The 18885-nt window shown below is 44.0% G+C and overlaps 2 protein-coding genes across 8 annotated transcripts in view; one reads left to right on the top strand and one right to left on the bottom strand.

Moving 5' to 3' along the window:
- Nucleotides 1–18885, top strand: part of SH3D19 (SH3 domain containing 19) — a 178863-nt gene that overhangs the window by 149959 nt on the left and 10019 nt on the right. For 6 of the 7 annotated variants that reach the window (XM_082652859.1, XM_082652858.1, XM_082652856.1 and 3 more), the window contains 7 exons: nt 2699–2760; nt 3830–4094; nt 6635–6703; nt 6877–7017; nt 13299–13371; nt 14649–14779; nt 16830–16885. In XM_082652859.1, coding sequence (XP_082508985.1) covers nt 2699–2760; nt 3830–4094; nt 6635–6703; nt 6877–7017; nt 13299–13371; nt 14649–14779; nt 16830–16885 — 797 coding nt within the window. The remainder of the gene's footprint in view (nt 1–2698; nt 2761–3829; nt 4095–6634; nt 6704–6876; nt 7018–13298; nt 13372–14648; nt 14780–16829; nt 16886–18885) is intronic. The other variant, XM_082652860.1, reaches the window with a different exon arrangement.
- On the bottom strand, nt 8036–8890 carry LOC309821503 (transmembrane and ubiquitin-like domain-containing protein 1; the record flags this gene model as incomplete). The annotated part of the gene is made up of 1 exon (XM_082652871.1): nt 8036–8890. One exon carries the CDS (start codon nt 8888–8890, stop codon nt 8036–8038), a length of 855 nt encoding a protein of 284 aa, XP_082508997.1.

Here is an 18885-nt window from a genome sequence, read left to right as displayed (position 1 = left end):
TGCAGGGGACACGGGTTCGTGCCCGGTCTGGGAAGATCCCACATGCCGCGGAGCGGCTGGGCCCGTGAGCCATGGCTCCTGAGCCTGCGCGTCCAGAGCCTGTGCTCCGCAACGGGAGAGGCCACAGCAGTGAGAGGCCCGTGTACCACAAAAAAAAAAAAAAAAAAAGATGGCATCTGCAGGGCAGTACAAGCCAAAAAACCAACTTCACCAGGAGCTAAAATGCTTACCGGAACACATCAGAAGCCAAAGTTCAGGGATGTCAGAGCTAGAGAAAAACTACAAAAAGCAGGTACAGAGGAGCTCCATTCATGTGTGGACTATTGAAGAGCAGGAAATCCCTAATCAGTAATCTTCCAAAGACTGTCAGCAGAACCTGCACACAAACCTGGACTTTAGCAAACACGAGACAGTGGCTCCTACAGGAACCAAGCCCCTACTCTCAGTATTTGACGTGTCAGGTGCAGCAGTGCCTTTTGGAATGTGCCTAACATTCCCGGGGGATTTGAGTGTGCTGCCTTTTTTGCTGATTTATTTTTGCTCATTGTAGAAAATTGAGAAATTAAAAATATATTTAAGATTTCCCATAAAAGTAAAACCAATCAGAGAAAACTATATTTGGTACAAGATTTGCATTTTATGGTATGTGTTTATTAAAGTACACCATCTATAACTTTCCATGTCAGATTTATATATCTATATTTTTAAAAATCTGCCCTTAATTATTAAGGTGCCTAACAACTGTAATTTTGAGGAAAGCTATAAAAGTTCCTACCTATCTGCTAGAGTGTTTTTCTCTTGGCTTGTTTGTTTTAATTTTAAAGGCAGCCAAAGAAATAAATGAGTTTTTCAAGTATCATAGCAGTTATTTGTCAGGGGGCACATAGGCAACCGTGTATTTATAAGGCATGGATGATAGCCTGGAATATTGCAGGGTTTATGAGCTGGTGACTTGCCTCACTACATTAACTGAGTTCATTAGTGAAACCAAGTTTTAAGGGCAAGCTTAATTTGTTTTTCAAAATGGGATTATAAAACACTGAAACATATTCATGCGATCGCAGTTATTAGCAATTAATCATTTGGTATTTAAGGAAAACTTGTAAACATTCAGTTTGAATTAAAAACCATAGAAGTGAGTTTTAACTCATTTGTAAGATAAGAAGGGGGAAAACAGCCTGGATTAGCCCAAAGATTTCCAAGCTATAGTTAAACCTCTTTTACAGAAAAAGGCAGTATATGGGCTTCCCTGGTGGTGCAGTGGTTAAGAATCCGCCTGCCAATGCAGGGGACACGGGTTTGAGTCCTGGTCCGGGAAGATCCCACATGCCACGGAGCAGCTAAGCCCATGTGCCACAACTACTGAGCCTGCGCTGTAGAACCCACGAACCACAACAACTGAGCCCACGTGCCACAACTACTGAGCCCGCGCACCTAGAGCCCATGCTCCACAACAAGAGAAGCCACTGCAATGGGAAGCCCGCGCACCGCAACGAAGAGTAGCCCCCGCTCGCCACAACTAGAGAAAGCCCATGCGCAGCAGCAAAGACCCAACGCAGCCAAAAATAAATAAATAAGATAAATAAATTTTTTTTAAAAAGGCAGTATAATTTTAAAGAGCTGGCATTTTTCCCTCTCAGGTGGTCTTGGAGAAATATTATTTCCTGGAGGTCAGTGATGAGGGCTTAGAAAGTAGGAAAGGTGAAAAAAGAGAATCAGAATTAGAAGGATTTAGTGAAGACTTTTCCCTAAAAAACAGAAGTCTTGGCTTTAAGATCCTTTGACTTCTCATTCAACAGAATATCTGAAAATGTTTTCCATGTATTATACTCATTTCCCAATCCCTGGACCATAACATGTTCGGAAAACCTATTTAATTAGCACAGTTTGAACCCCTTCTGAAAAAATCTTCTTGTTGATCCCCATACTTCCAATTTCTCTCATCTACTTTCAGGCCAAAACATTCCAACTCTCCCTATCTTTTGTTTTTCGCACTATCCCCCTTTTCTTTTTCCTACAAAATTCTTCTCAGTACATCCAACCCCTTTGCTGTAGTGGTACAAGCTAAGCTGTCTGCTTTCTTTGGCCTTTTCTGTTCTTCCTCACATGCCTTCCTTTCAGGCCACCCCTTAAGCTTCTGTTGTGTTCCACCTCCTTCCAGTTCAAAACCCACCACACAATGTGGAAACCATCCAGTATGAGAGATCTGCCTGTTCTAAGCAAAACAAACTGATCACCACCTCACTTACTATGTGTTTAAACTTAGGAGCACTGCATATGTTAAATGTTGTCATGGGATAGATAGCTGCCATATTTTTTAAAAATTCCCTACAATGTCTGCTTAAATTGCTGCTGTGTAACCCAACATGATTTAAACAGCATCCTTAATTCCTCAGAACATGCTGGATGTGTAACCATGCAGTGCAGTTGGTTGGGCTGGTGTCCACAGTAGCAGGACACCCCCCTCCCTGCGCCAGCCTCTTCCTCTGTTTTCACTTGCATTGTGACATGGACAATGTAGGTAGGAATGAGAAATGAGTTAATATTGCTTAAGACTAAAAAATTCTTTTAATCTCCTTTCTGTAATTCAGCTACATTTCCACTTTATAGATCCAGCCCAAAATCTGTCCATAATTCCTCTTGAAAAGCTCTTGTTTCAGATTCATCTTAACTAAAAATCATTCTCTGATACTTGCAGGAATCTGACCATGCTGGTCAGTCAGGAGGTTCTGTGCGAGGACCCCCAAAGTTGCCACCGAGGTAAGTAAGCATGGGAAAACTTCTAAAAAGTCAGTTAGAGAAAAACTAATGACTCCGAGACTGGACTCTCTTTTCTATCATGAAAACTGAGTGTTGCTGGCCTTCGATCTTCTTTTAGAGATACATTTAACTCACAAATTCACCCAGGCCACTAGCCCACAGTCTGCTTCTGACAGCAGGTGTAGGAGTCTCTGCTCCTTTTTTAACACAATCCAAAAACTGACAGAGCACAAACATGGATATCTATTACTTTTCCTCAAACAAATGAACAAGACTCCTTTCTGAACCTAAAACTCCACTTCTGGAACACACACGCGCGTATACACACACACACATACATACATACACACACTCGCTCGCTCTCTCCCTGTTCCCAGAAACCAGCCTGGTTTTTGGCATTTCCAAAGGGAGACAGGCCTCATGAGCTCAGAGGTGACCAGCCCTCCTGAGTTCCAGGGCTATTTAGACAAAAAACTGTGATGTTATCATAAGACATTACTATGTTCGACATTATTTTTATCATAGGGATTAAGGAAAGGCTTTCAAAGTAATAATTGTCCTGTCCCATTTTCAGAACTAGCTTTCTTTATATTAATCTAAATTAGTGTTTTAATAATGATTCCTATAACATGAATATTAGGGGAGTTTGACGTACCTTTTCTAATTATGTACAAGACTCCATCACGTATACCTGATATCTTACTATAAGCTTTTCATCTCAGACTTTGGTAGAAAGTCCTTAGTTTTCTGAAACAGTCATGGTGTGTTTAAGAGCAAATGGAGCCTTAAAGAGCTCATGATAGTAAATGCTTGTTTGTCTTGAACTAATGAATATGTAGTACAAGATAAGAGGAAGCTGGAACATCATGGCATTTCTTCAAATAATATAATGTTTAATGCAGCAGTCATTTGCTAAAAAATAGCATAGCCTGCATGTTTCATTAAATGGTATTTACACTAGCAAAACGCTGTGTGTGTGTGTGTGTGTGTGTGTGTGTGTGTAAGAAAGGACAAAACAGAACCTACTATCGATCAAACACTGACTCACAGCTACCACGTTGATTTTCAGACCTGTGAATGGAAAAGGCGTACTAGCTCGACAGCCTCCTCCCAAGGGGGCCCCTGAGAGACCACCTCCCCCAAAACTTCCTGCAACCAGAGCAGCAGATAAAAAGCTGCCTTTTAATCGGTCTTCTTCTGACATGGATCTTCAGAAAAAAACAAGTAACCTGGCATCTGGACTCTCAAAAGCCAAGAGTCAAGTCCTTAAAAATCAAGACCCGGTGCTGCCCCCTCGCCCCAAACCAGGACACCCTCTCTACAGGAAATACATGGTAAATTTAGCTTTTAAAAATGTTTGTGGTCGGGCTTCCCTGGTGGCGCAGTGGTTGAGAGTCCGCCTGCCGATGCAGGGGACACGGGTTCGTGCCCCGGTCCGGGAGGATCCCACATGCCGCGGAGCGGCTGGGCCCGTGGGCCATGGCCGCTGGGCCTGCGGGCCCAGAGCCTGTGCTCCGCGGCGGGAGAGGCTACGGCAGTGGGAGGCCCGCGTACCGTAAAAAAAAAAAAAAAAAAAATGTTTGTGGTCAAGAGGTTTGTCCTAAAGTATACGTAAGATCCTTATTCCTTAGAAAAAGATGATGAGACAACTGTGGAATTGCCCCTTGACACTGAGTGCTTTAGACAAGTAGGCCATGTTTAAACCTAGGTCTTTTAAAACAGGGTTTCATTATTAGGAGAAATATAGGAAAAGGAAGTAGGGCAGACAAGGATTGCAACCTGCTGTCTGGCTTGACCAAACAGAAACTCTGAAAAACCTGACCCAGTAGGTTACACTGATGGGAGTATCTCTGCCAGATATTATATTCATATCTTGATATAGTTTATATCTTATAGCTGCCTTGCCCACAGAGTAAAATTTGAAGTAGAAAGTTCTTATTAAAATGGATGGTTTTTCCCTCATTTTCCACTTTTGTAAACCTGATTATCATGGTCCATTTAATAGTTACCAGTTAGAAGTTTTCATCAGTAATTGAGATAGTTGAGATATTAATTTTGTTCCCTTTGAATGTTTTTCTCATCATATGACCTTTGTCTTCGGAGTTGATGTGCTCTCTCTATTTTGGTCAGGTTAACCTGATGAAATCTAGAACAAATTAAGATGATAAGGAGAGCAGGGGTGTTGGCACTTTTTAAAACAATTGTACAGCAGTAGGTCTTAACAAGAACAGCAATTATTCATTTCATATTGTTCTACATTTCCATCACTGAGCTGGAAATTGTTTTCACTTTAAGCAATTTAGGATTTTTTTCATCTTCCTAAGGGAAGGATGTAGACAGATAAGAAGGAGGTAGGATATTCATATATATTCATATTCATTTAAACTGATAAAATTTTAATTGCTAAAACCCAGGGGTGTACTTTGGGATAGGATACTTAAAAATAATGAATAAATAAAAGCAGTAGCTGATGTGTTGAATACTTATAAGCCAGGCATTCCTCGAAGCACTTTATGTATAAATAACTCATTTATTCCTCACACCAACCCTGTGAAGTAGATACTATTATTATCTCTATTATACAGATGAAGAAAATAAGACTCAGAGAGATTAAGTAGCCTGTCCAGGGTCACACATCCAGTAATGGTAGAGCCAAGATTCGAGCACAGACTGACTGGCTCTGAGCCCATGCTCTTTACCATTAGGCCATACTAAGAAAATAGTGTTAGTGGGGCTTCCCCAGCGGTCCAGTGGTTAGGACTCTGCGCTTCCACTGCAGGGGGCACTGGTTCGATCCCTGGTCGGGGAACTAAGATCCCGCAAGCCATGCTGTGCAGCCAAAAACAACCCAGAAAGTAGTGTTACTAACTGTAAAGTCTCTGCTTGCATTGGCTGTCCCGTGTCAAGAGCCTCATTTGGGGGAATGAGATTTTGCTTATAGGTCTTAGCATAGCGGTATAATGTCAACAAAGCATTTGAACAACTCAAAGAAATTAATAAATTAATAAATTCAAAATGACGGTGTATTAGTGTGTCTCTTTACGAAATAATTCCTTAAATCCCTCATTGTTCCTGGTGGCCGCCCCACCATTAAATTGCTAACCAGGGTAACCTGGGTACCTTGGGCACCCTGGTGCTCTGACAGAGATGCTGGGGAGCAGCCCCCCAGGGCCACACCCTCGTACTCTACCTCTTTGCTCCTGAGTGCAGCCTCCCTTTCCTTTTTGGAAGCGAGCTTGTGTGATCCCATGTCCTGGGCATGCCTTTTATATTGCATAGGCCCTCCGACCCGCGCTCAACAGCCAGAATTTACCAAGGCGGGGAACAGAGTTCTCTGGCCAGAGTAAAAGCCATTCTAAGATCAGACAGGGCTGAGTGGACCAGGAATGACTGAGGTCAGGCAATGAGATGGGTTTAAGTAGATGCTTGTACCAGAGCGACTGCAGGAGCAGATGAGATTGAAGGCGGATGGAAGCGGCCAGTCCAACCCCGCAGGGGAGGCTCCAGTCCCCTATCAGCCGCCCCTGAACTGAAGGCCGTGGGGTCAGGTGCTGAGTATTTACCCTTCCGACGCCCTGGGGACTTGGTGGACCTTGTCCTGTAGAGCAGAACTTCCTGGATGTGGTTGTTAAGGGAACTTTAGGCCACCTTCAGCTGCCAAGGTCCTGTGGGCTCAGCCCCAGGCCCCCGAGGACTCTGAGCAGCCTGAGAAACGGCAGCCCCACCAACTAGATCCCGAGCTTGAGGAAGCCGAGTGAAGAGCTTAACTGCGGGAGGTTATACTGCAGGCGAACGTGCCAAATCCCCGCGTGATCAGCCGCTTAGGACGAGGTTATTTGATCGTGAATAATCCTTTTATTGGTTTATGTTTAAGCTGTCTGTGCCTCACGGAATTGCCAGTGAAGACATTGTCCCGCAAAACCCTGGAGAACTTTCTTGTAAGGTAAAGTAGAGCTCTTTCTTTACTGACTAATGTAAAAAAAAAAAATCTCTGGCCTCTGTTACTGTTTTACACGTTATTATAAATGCTTTAGGCTCCAAAGATTAAAATGTGGAAAAAGTAATAATGTTTTATTAAATAATAATTGCTTCAGAGAGTGATATCGTACCTTCCAGCGTGGGGACGTCCTTGTGATACTGAAGCAGGTGGAAGGTAATTACTTGGAGTGCCGGAAGGGAGCCGCCGCTGGCAGAGTTCACCTGTCTCACATGAAGATCATCACCCCACTTGATGAACATCTCAGAAGCAGGCCGAACGTGAGGAATTAATATTGTACCGCCTTCATATCACACGTGGCAGCACATTCCATAGAACTATTAATTATAGCTCATTCTCAGGTTTTTATTAGCACGTTTATTTTAACCAGAGTAAAAATTACGGTAGCGTTTTATTCCATTTTAAGAGTAAATTACTTCTAAGAGACTTGCCACTACCATACTAATCACTTTGATACAGAGTGACTACCATGTGTTTTGCCTTTCTCGCATCGTGCTGACTTACAGCAGCCAGGACACTCAGTCATTAATTTTCATCCGTGAGAGCTGTTTATTTTTGAAGTAATGTAAACATGTTTACCAAAGTACTAGAGATTAGTTTTCTAACAGAATGGATAATTATTTTAAAGGCAGCCCTAGAAATGCTAAGCCTGACATTAAAAAATACTTCCCTTTAAGATTTAAGCTTAATATAAACCTCATTTCTCTGCTTATAGCCCATAAACATAATGAAATGAGATGTTCCAACAACCTGAAGTCACAATTTAGGCCTAACAATTTGTCGAGCCTGGGAGAATACAATGATTTTTTTTTTTTTTTAAACTTCACAGTTATTTAATCTGCACATGTTCCAGAGAACCCCCTCCACCCCTCCCAGCTCCCCTTCTCCAGCCCCTCAGTCCTGGAGTCCCTAAATAAGCCCAAGGAGCTGTCAGGGACTAGAGGAGGCTGGATTCTCAGGCAGAACACTAAGAAGGGCCCAGGGGCGTGGCCCAGCTCTGCCCAGCGCCGGGGCAGCAACAGCAGCTGTCTGACCCAGAGGAGCTGACTGTTAGTGGGTGCAGAGGGCCAGCTGCCCCGGGGGATGGCCCAGAGCCATGAAGGTCACAGGGAGGGGCCTCCACTGGCCCCTGGAGTGCTCTGCGGCACAGGGCTGGGCTCCAGGGTGGCGGGAAGAGGCAGGTCGGAGAGGCAGGCCTAGGCAGACAGCAGCTCCCGCCGTGTCATGGGGAGCAAGGTCCGGAGGGGCCAGCAACACTGCCAAGAGCTCGTGGAGGCACTACGGGCGGAACACGGCAAAGGCCAGAAGACTGTGGAGCAGGGTGAAGCCGGCCAGACCCAGAGTGGCGGTCCAGGGAAAGAAGGGCCGGTACTGGATCTGGCAGTCCCAGAGCAGCAGCAGCTGGCCACCTGCGGCCAGCCCAGAGGGGACTGGCTCTGACCCCGGTGGGCAGGGTGGGTGTGGGGGACCCTCCCGAGTGGGCACGTGGCAATGGAGAATGCAGTTAGGAGGGAGGTGAAGGCTGCCCAGGGTCTGGGTGTCGTCTTCTAACAGCTGCCCTTGGTAGATGAGTCGCACGTGCTGTTCCCGGCCAGGAAATTGGGTCCTTTTCAGGGAGCCGATGGTGTCATGGGGCCAGGCCCTGGCCACCTGCTCTGAATCGTTGAGGAATTTCAGCCGAAGTACTGGGGGCTCCTGGGGGGCGTCTGGAGGCGGCGGCGTTGCTGGGAGCCCCACGCCAGGCTCTGGCTGTGCAGCCTGACCTCTGCGTCTCAGGCTGGGGGTCTCGGCTCCTGGGGCCTCCCCTCCGATGCTGTTGGTGACTGCCATGGCTCCTCTGGGCTGTGTCGGTGTCGGGGTCCCTGACGGCTGGGGCAGTGGGTCAGCGCCCTCGGCAGTGTGTGCTGCGGCACAGGCGAGAGCCGGAACCGGAAGGCAGGCACGCGCCGCGAAAAGGATGGTCACCTCATCACCCACCCCTTCGGTCAGGGCCACGGCACCTGCCTTGCCCGCTGCGCTACTGAGCTGGAGAGGCACAAAGAACCCAAGAGGGGCTGGCTCACCCGCCAGGAGCCCTCTGAACTTCGGGGGGCGTCTGACCCCACCCCACCCCAACTCTCCCACAGTCCTCATAGCTCTGCCCGCATACCCAAGCCCCGCCTTGGGACACGGACTGCTCTGACGCCCCACGTACCCCTTCCCATCACCAAATCCAAAGTCATTTTTTGTAACCTAAGATCTAGGTCTTTAACCAGCTCCCCAGTTCACCCAAACCCTATTCCAAGGTCAGGGCCTTGACCTTCTAAGCGACTCTCCCTTAAATTCAACCCCCACCAAACTGCACCCCAAAGCTTACCTGTTCTTCCCGCCCAGGTCATCCCAAAGTTCACCTACTCCTTCGTCTCGTTGACCCAAAGCTTATCTACTCTTCCGTCCCTAAAGTTTCTCCAAGGGGGAAAAAGGTGGTCTCTGCACACGCCCGCGCACGCGCGCACACACACCCCCACACCGCCCCGTTACCATTTACCCAAACCCCGACCCGCTTCCCAAGGCTTCCCCACACCAAACGTCAACCTGCGCCCTTTGGCAAACTGGAACCTCCGAGGGTTGCCACCCCCCGCCCAACTCGGCGCCTCCTGGTCAGCTCACACCCCAGCCCGAGGCAGCCCGACCCCGCGCCTCCCCTGGAAGCCTCTCCACACCCAGCCTGCTGCAGGACCCCAGATCTCGCCTGGGAATCTGAGACTTCGCCCTCCCCGCCCCCGTCCTCCATCACCGCTCCCATCTTCCCGCCCCACACACCCATCCCCGAGAGGTGGGAGCGCCAATATAATGATTATTGAAGGTCGTTTGTTCAGCAAGAAAAATGCCATTGGACAATTTATAGAGTTATATATATTTATTTTTATTTTATTTATTTATTTATGGCTGAGTTGGGTCTTTATTGCTGGGTGCGGGCTTTCTCTAGTTGCGGCGAGCGGGGGCTACTCTTTGTTGCGGTGCGCGGGCTTCTCATCACAGTGGCTTCTCTTGTTGCGGAGCACAGGCTCCAGGCTCATGGGCTTCAGCAGCTGTGGCTCGCGGGCTTTAGAGCGCAGGCTCAGTAGTTGTGGCTCACGGGCTTAGTTGCTCCGCGGCATGTGGGATCTTCCCGGACCAGGGATCAAACCCGTGTCCCCTGCAGTAGTAGGTGGATTCTTAACCACTGTGCCACCAGGAAAGCCCTAGAGTTATACTTTTAAAAGAGCTTCTTAAGGTATCCAGTTAAATTTTCACCATCTATTAGGTAATGTAGCAAACATGAAAAATGAGACCCATCTGTCATTTAAACCAAGTAAAGTACTTCGTTTGTCATTCAGCCTAGTTTTCATAACCTCGTCCAATTCTTTCTTCTTAGAAGGCAGCTTATCATTTGAGGTTTGCTAAGAAACTAAAAATTTGAATTTCGGAGAGCAGCAAAGCTATGTCTTACGCTAGCTACGGCTGGGATACTGAGATTTCTGACTTGGGTCCACACGGGGAGGGTTCTTCTGTTAACTCGTTTTCTGTTTTGATGCAGCATAACATCTGTCACCGCTCTTCTTCCTCTCTCAGAGCACACTGATGGGTAACCATGGGAGTTGTACTGTCAAAAAGCTCTCCTCGATGAAAATAGAAGCTGAAAAACTTACAAGTTGTTCTTTTATAGAAGCCCACAGTTTCGTCCACTTGAAACATTATCATACTCAGGCTTGTGCTGTAGACTGGCAGAGAGGTGGCCGCTGAGGGCCGACAGCTGGTGACACTAAAGTGGAGCCTCTCTTAGGCTCTGGGTCATGGCTAACAGGACATTTTTTTTAGAAAAATAAAACTTACCTATTTGAAAGCTTAGTTTTAAGGTAAATATTTCTAAAAATGTGTTCTGCTTTCCCCTACCTTAGTCAACAGAAGGCACTGCAGAGTATCAGTTGAGGCTGGGCTGTCAGAGCTGGGAGGCGGGGGACTGTCACCTCACTTGGCTCTCAGTACAGACGCGGGTTTCAGTTTCCCTCCCACTACCTGAGGCGGTGATTTGACCTCTCTGAACTTCATTTTTTTAATATGTGAAATAATATGTATGATAATTCCTCACAGAGTTGATTATACACTTGATTTATCATTATGATTCCATTTATATTAAGTCCAGAATAGGTAAATCCAGAAGGTAGATTAGTGGTTGCCCAGGGCTGAGGGGAGGGTGAGTGGGGAGAGACTGCTGATGGGTGGGAGGCTTCCTGAGGGAGTGATAAAAATGTTCTAAAGTTAGATTGTGGTGATGGTCACACGATTCTGTGAATATACTAAACCTAGGTGCACTTTAAATGGGTGAATTTTGTGGTATATGAATTATATCTCAAAGGTGCTTAAAAAATTAAATGAGCTAATTAATGCATATAAGGTGTTTAACACAGTGAGTAGTGCATAGTGGGTGAACAGTGAATATCAGCTTTTTTTTTTTTTTTTGGCGGCACTGCACGGCATATGAGATCTTAGTTCCCCGACCAGGGATAGAACCCGTGCCCCCTGCAGTGGAAGTGCGGAGCCCTAACCACTGGACCGCCAGGGAAGTCCTGATGTTAGCTATTCTTTTTACTCATTAGTATTAACCATTATAGCCATACTGTCATACTAGAAAGAGCTTTGAAATATGTTGGATTTTCCTCCCAGATACCCACCCTAATGGTATGGTCTGAGTTGTACAGACCCCTGTGGGCAACCCTGTTCACCTGTGCCTCTCGCCCTTCATCTGCCAGGCCAAGGTGATGAGCAGCATTCCAGGGGTAGCCATGCATGGAAGGCAGAGAAGGGAAACTGGGAGGCCCAGGTTACTATCCCACCTCTTCTACCTTCTCAGGCTTGTGTTTAGATCTTGGTCCATCTGGAGGTTCATGTTTGTGTTTGGTGTGGGGTAGGCCTCTGACTTTACTTTTTCCAGCAGATGGAAAGCCATCTAGCCTAACACCCCTTAGTGAGTGGTCATTCCTTTTTCCACAGATGTAAATCAGAAAAAATGAAAACCACACATACACACATGTAATAATTGTGTAAATAATAATTTTTAAAGCCCTCTAGGCTTAAAATATCTCACAGTTCCTTTCCACAATCCCTGAAATTCCCATAATGCCCATTTATTTAGGGAAAAGCGCTGAGCATCCTCTAAGAAAATGTCAATGTTGCTTTGGTAAACTAATACACTGAGCTGCCATTAACTGTTCCTCTGTTACCATTCAGCTGACATGAGAGAAGACAGCGTGCCTGTGCAGGTGCGTTTTGACTGATTCAGAAAAGAGTCGAGCAAAGGTGCTGCAGGGCAGAAGTGGAAGGAGTGGACCTCGATCCCTGCTGAACATCATGGCCAGGGGATGGGCGAGCCCTGAGGGGACAGGAGCCATTGAAGGAGGGAAGAGAAAAGAAAGGGCACAGGGTTTCCCTGGTGGCGCAGTCGTTGAGAGTCCGCCTGCCGATGCAGGGGACACGGGTTCGTGCCCCGGTCCGGGAAGATCCCGCATGCCGCGGAGCGGCTGGGCCCGTGAGCCATGGCCGCTGAGCCTGCGCGTCCAGAGCCTGTGCTCTGCAACGGGAGAGGCCACAACAGTGAGAGGCCTGTGTACCGCAAAAAAAAAAAAAAAAGAAAGAAAGAAAGGGCACAAAATTTGCCTTCATTTATTCCACAGGTTTGCCAATGTTATAATTTCAAATAATATCCTTCAGTCAGATTTGATGATGATGATGTGGATAAGCCTGTCTCTTCATATAAAGAAACTAAGAATAACAGCTGCCTGTCAATAAGAAATGGTCACTCTTCAAATTCAGCTTCTCCTCTGGCCAGTCTAAGCACTTGGTTAGATGGGTAGAGAATACTGAATTCTCTTTGCTAGTTTACTTAGAATTACTGGTGAATAAACCGTTCAGATTAAATAGGAAATCTAGGCCAGGCATGAGAGGTAGCGTTGGCTTTCAAATTAGAGAAAGCATTCAGTTAAGTGGTAATAAACGAAATGGATTTTAACTTTTTGTGAATTATACTTTTGTGGAAGTCATTAGCTCTTTTCATTACAAAAGACGAGAGCATAAATTGCAGAACTTCTTTCTTTTCCCATCTTAATGAAGAGACTGCTTTTAAGGCTCTGTTCTTAAGGTTTAGTCCTGATCACAGTTTATGGGAAAAGTGACCCTTGAAAGGTAAAAAGGTCAAAAACCACTACTTCAGGATAGAATAGGTACTGCTTTAAAAAAAAAAAAAAAATTAAGTAATTTCCTTTTGTTTTACTCTCTTGCTTTAAAAAATGCTAAGGGATATTATAATTGAGAGTTATTTCTGTTTTCCTCTGGCAAGGACACGTGCCTTTTCAACTTGGTAATGATTCCCTTGTGTGGCTCAACTGTGTGGTTTGCATCTTGCACTCATAATGTAATTGTGTCAAGAGGACCCTAATGAGGAAAAATAAAATGGTCTCAGAGTGAATAATAAATCCAGCGTCCATCCTGCACACTCCATTCACCGCCCTGTTTTCCCCCTAAGGATCCAAGCCACGCTCAGAAGCCTGTTGACAGTGGTGCCCCTCATGCTGTCGTTCTTCATGATTTTCCGGCAGGTAAGGACATAAGTAATAAAGTGGTAGAACCCTAGGATCTGGGATCAGGCATCCTCCCCAGGTTAACCTCTCAAGGACATCCTTCTCATTTTCTGCACCAGCAGAGCCCTGGACTGGAGAGGTCATCTCATCCATCACCCCACCTTCAGGAAAAGTCAACTCTACTCAGGCATTCCAGAAAGCTTAGCTGTAATAGCTTTGCCTTTGAAACTCCCTGTGACAGAGAGAGGAGGAGTGTTTCCCTTACAAATGAACAATTAGCAAATTGCCTACCAGTTGCAAACTTTTTCACTCTTTCAAAATGGGGTACCAAATACCAGTTATGAAATTAATTTGAAGTTAATAAGTGGAGTTCTTTTCTCCTAAGGGTTGTAAAACCAACACACATAGCTCAGCTATTACTTATGAAATGAGTATAAAATAAAAAATAGGGACTTCCCTGGTGGCGCAGTGGTTAAGAATCCGCCTGCCAATGCAGGGGACACGGGTTCGATCCCTGGTCCGGGAAGATCCCACATGCTGCGGAGCAACTAAGCCCATTTGCCACAACTACTGAGCCCACGTGCTGCAACTACTGAAGCCTATGCGCCTAGAGCCCGTGCACTGCAACAAAGAGTAGCCCCCCCAGCCACAACTAGAGAAAGCCTGCATGCAGCAACGAAGACCCAGCACAGCCAAAAATAAATAAATATAAATAAATAAATAAATAATATAAATTTTTGTAATCAATTTTTAAGTACCTTTTATATCCAAGGCTACAAATAAAATAAATTCCTGATTTATTTATAACCTGTTTTTTATCCACTTGGTAGACTGATTTTTATTTCACTGTGAGTAAATTTATTTGCAAAAGAGCTGTAGGACTCCCTTAGTTAATATTTTGAGATTGAAATGATTTTTAAGCATGGTTGAGAATAATATGAATATTATACCATGTCTATAAAACTCTTTTCATTGTTAAAATATGTATTCAGCAGAGGGTTTATATTGACACAGGAAAAATCCTTGGCCAGCACGATGTTTTGTGTGTGTGTGTGTGTGTTTTAACCATTTCCTATCAATCAGTGCCTGGTAAATATATCTAATTTGATCTTAAAAGAGGAGGCTCATAACAACGATATCCAGGAAAAAATAATATATTTTTAAAGTCAATTTGATTAGTATAACCTGTTCTCAGAATCAGTAGAACATACTGCCTCGGTGGACAGAACTAAATGCTACTTTAATCAGATCTGCAAGCAGGGTAATTCATCATACATAATTATTTTATGTTACAGAGCAAGTTGATGATTTGAACCTCACTTCAGGAGAAATTGTTTATCTTCTGGAAAAAATAGGTACAGATTGGTACAGGGGGAAATGTAGAAACCAGACTGGTGTATTTCCTGCCACCTACGTCAAAGTGATTGTAAGTAGATTGTGCTTGTTTAAATTGGTCATATATTCAGTGAATTCTGTGTAATTTGCAGTTTGGAAAAAAAATAACCAGAAGCCTAGATTCTTGGGTTCTGGTTCTCTCTCTTCCATTAATTCATTTGGTGTTTGAAAAATTCAGAAATAAAGGTTTGTTCAATTAGATACTAGTTAATTATTCATATATTATGGAGTATTAGCACTTAATGCTTAAATGCTATCTGAAATCCTAAGGTGAAAAACTACAGGTCCACTGGTGAATCAGCTATTCTTGGAGGGTTGATAAGCACTTGAGGGTATATGTTAATTCTTTGCAACATTCAGCAAACAAGAATTAAATGAGGGGCTTCCCTGGTGGCACAGTGGTTGAGAGTCCGCCTGCCGATGCAGGGCACACGGGTTCGTGCCCCGGTCCGGGAAGATCCCACATGCCGCGGAAAGGCTAGGCCCGTGAGCCATGGCCACTGAGCCTGCGGGTCCGGAGCCTGTGCTCCGCAACGGGAGAGGCCACAACAGTGAGAGGCCCGCGTACAGCAAAAAAAAAAAAAAAAAAGAATTAAATGATACTGGATTGTCCTGAAGGAATGTTTGTTCTCTGTTCCACTTCTCCTTTTCTTTGGAGTACATTTCGTTACTGGTTTCTTTCATCCTTTCCATTCCCGTTTATTTCAACCTTTAAAAAAATAGATTTGGGAATACCAAAGTACTTTCATTGGAGGTAATGGTCCATTAATGAGTTTTCACATAATAATTCCAAATCTGACTGGGAAACATATATTAAAGTGTCCGAATTTTATACACCCTCAAAGCCTAACTTGTGTAAGTAGAGCCCTGAGTGCTAAGCCCGGGTGGCTGAGAAACATGGGGATGAAATCAGACTGCCACTTGAACGTTTATATCAGTAGGAAGAGAATGACTCAGTCTCTAATATAACTTATTGATACTGGAACATATCAATAAACCAGGCTTAAATAGTTGAGCATTAACTGCTTGGCGGGGTGGGGGTAAGAAAATGATTTTCCATTACATCAGAAACTTAGCAAACAAATATAACAGAAAACCTGTATTTTTCAAGTATGAATGAGGTTGAGTCTCTTGAATTACGAAATGTGGGTCTTAAAAATTGTCTGGTATATAAAAATACCCTGATTCTTTGGAGAAATCCAACCACATTCTCTAAATTAATATTAAAGAGTAATGTTAGTTTTAGCACTCTTCCTCATTTTTCTTCTGCCCAATGTAGCAGTACTTTAAAAAGCACAATTACCACACTGAAATCAATCATACTGAATTTGCCAGATTATTGGTGTAAGTGTTATTTCTAAGCCTACAAGTTTAAAAAATTGTTTTAAGACTTCGAACTTTTGAAATTCATTAAGAAGGGCACTGATTTATTTAATGTAAACCTCAAAGCCTTAAGTAGTTTTCAGACTTATAGTGCATTATGGTCAAATATTTCATCACAACCCAGTTCTCTGGAGCCTTGTAGATGAGTTATTATATAAAGTGCTCGCCTCTTAGTAGATGCTCACTGAGTACTAAGTCCTCTCTTCCTTCCCTACTCACGTTGAAGGGGAAAAAGTGTTCCAGGGTTATGAAAATGGAGAGAATCCACAAGTTTGATTAAAAGATTTTATTTTAGGGTCATGAAAGTATTGCAGAGTTCTACCAACAGTTTGACTAGGTGTCTATGTAGTGCCTGATGCCTAGTTTCTATCCTAAGCCCTCCTCACCTGAAGTTTTCAACTTAGGGGATAAGGGGTAGAGTATACTCAGTCAGGGGTAGAACGACATTAATGTGCTTATTCCAGCAAATAAGAGGATTGATTGGTTATTCAAGGAAGGCTACATCACAAGTTATGCATATTTTTAAAAACCCAAATTCTGGATTTCATACCTTCGTAGCACCTGTGGTACATTTCGTCGGTTTAACACCTAGCTAAACTGGCTAACTTTAGTCATGAATTTGCTAATTACTTAGCTTAAATTTATCTTATTAAAATCTGAAAGAATACAGCTGTTGTCTTGATTTTTGTCTTTACTAGACTGATGTTCCAGGAGGAAATGGGAAAAGGGAATCCGTCACATCTCATTGTGTTAAGTAAGTTTTACTTGTGTTGTTTTGCACAAGATACAAAGGATGTGAGCATTTATGTCATACAGAATAAACACTTCAGATGTATGATTATTCAGATTCTCAATGTGTCTTTTTAATTATGAGGAAAACTACTTGTTTAAAAATTCTGGTGAAATTGCAACATGCTGATAGAAGCAACTCCCCATATCAATACAGGCCATATAGACAGGCACAAACAGTCTATCCCGGTGTGTCCCACAGCCTGGCCTCACCCAAGCAGAGAGGTTTCATCATCCAGGGCATTTTGTGTTGGCCTTCTGCTGTTTATCTACCAACAGATTTCTATAAGGTTCAAATATTTTTGTCATAGTGTTAGGGAACCGCTGACCGAAACCACCCACCTTGGCTAGGCACGATGGTAACCACTTCTACGAGCTGTCTCACAACAGGAGGTCCTGATAAGGAACTTGCTGCTAACCAGGAGAATTCAGGAGGGGCTGAAAAGAGGGAAGAGATACCAGCCCATAATATGTCTTGTAAAACTAACTAGAAGAATTCAGGAGGGGCCAAAGGGAGGGAGGATACACTAGCCCATAATATTGTCCTACCAAAGTCCCAGAATCCTTCACACTGGAATGGTGCGCTGAGGATGGGCGCACCACCAGGAAGGACCCTCAGTCAGACTAAATATGGGCCAACCAAGATGACTGGGAAGAGACAACCCGGAAACTAACCCCATTACCATAAAACCTGAGACTGCGAGCCACGTGGCAGAGCAGTTCTCCTGGGGTCTCTTACCCCACTGCTCTCCACCCAGGCGCCCCTTCCCAATAAAGTCTTTTGCTTTGTCAGTACGTGTGTCTCCTCGGACAATTCATTTCTGAGTGTTAGACAAGAGCCCACTCTTAGGCCCTGGAAGGGGTCCCCCCGCTTCCTGCAACAATAGAAAATATTTAAACCTGATAGAGGGACTTCCCTTGTGGTCCAGTAGCTAAGACTCCATGCTCCCAATGCAGGGGGCTCGGGGTCAATCCCTGGTCAGGGAACTAGATCCACATTCCGCAACTAAGAGTTCACATGCCGCAACTAAAAGATCCCGCATGCTACAACGAAGATCCCACATGCCACGACTAAGACCCGGTGCAGCCAAATAAATAAATATATATATTTTTAATGAACAAAAAAGTAAACCTAACAGAAATATGAACCCTACAAAAACTGCTAGGCATTTTGTATTGTTTTGTTTTTGTTTTTGAAAGTAAAGGAAGAGTTAATTTGGAGGGGTCGTCTTTATGTTTGAAGACCTTTCCGTGAATTTATGTACCCTTTTCTGCATCACTGTAACTCCTTTGTGATTTAAAACACTGCCACAATGCAACTTTATATTCCAGTTAAATGAGCAAATTAATAGAATTCAGTACCTGCTGAAGACTGTAAACCTGTTTTGAATCGGTCAGACATAAGAAGATATGCTCCCTGAGGACTTCAGAAAATAAATGCAAAGGTTATCACAAATAAGAAAACTTCTGATGCCACAATAGTTTAATTCTGTTTCAGGTTCAGTTTTTCTCCTATTTTTAAGCAGTGTTTACTGTGTCAGCAGGTTGAATTTAAAGTGGGCTTTCATGGCTGTTGATCCATTGACCTGACTTAAATCAGACTTTGATTGGAGCGAGTACCCACCTGTTCTCTTCGGGCAATTGCATCTCCTTAGTCATAGCTGTTGAAACTTCCTTTCCAAAGCCTAAAATCAAAAGTTTGGGAATCAGTCATGTCTTCTAGGGACACAATTTCATCTGTTTTTATCTTATTTTCAGTCAAAATTGTAGATCATTCTAATTCTCAGAAATGAAGGCTTTTTAAAGGAGATACAAAAATCATTTTTAAAACAACAGTGTAAGATATAAGATTAAATGTTATAAGATAATAAGCCGAGTTTCTGTTTTCTTCGAACCTTCTAGTTTTGAAGGCCATTCATCTATATACACAAGTCATACACATTCAGCATACATTGAGCATCTACC

Source organism: Grampus griseus, assembly GCF_964374135.1.
Source record: "Grampus griseus genome assembly, chromosome: 4".
Taxonomy (NCBI): Eukaryota; Metazoa; Chordata; class Mammalia; order Artiodactyla; family Delphinidae; genus Grampus; species Grampus griseus.
Note: the sequence above shows the minus strand (reverse complement) of the source record. Positions and strands in the feature narration are given on the sequence as shown.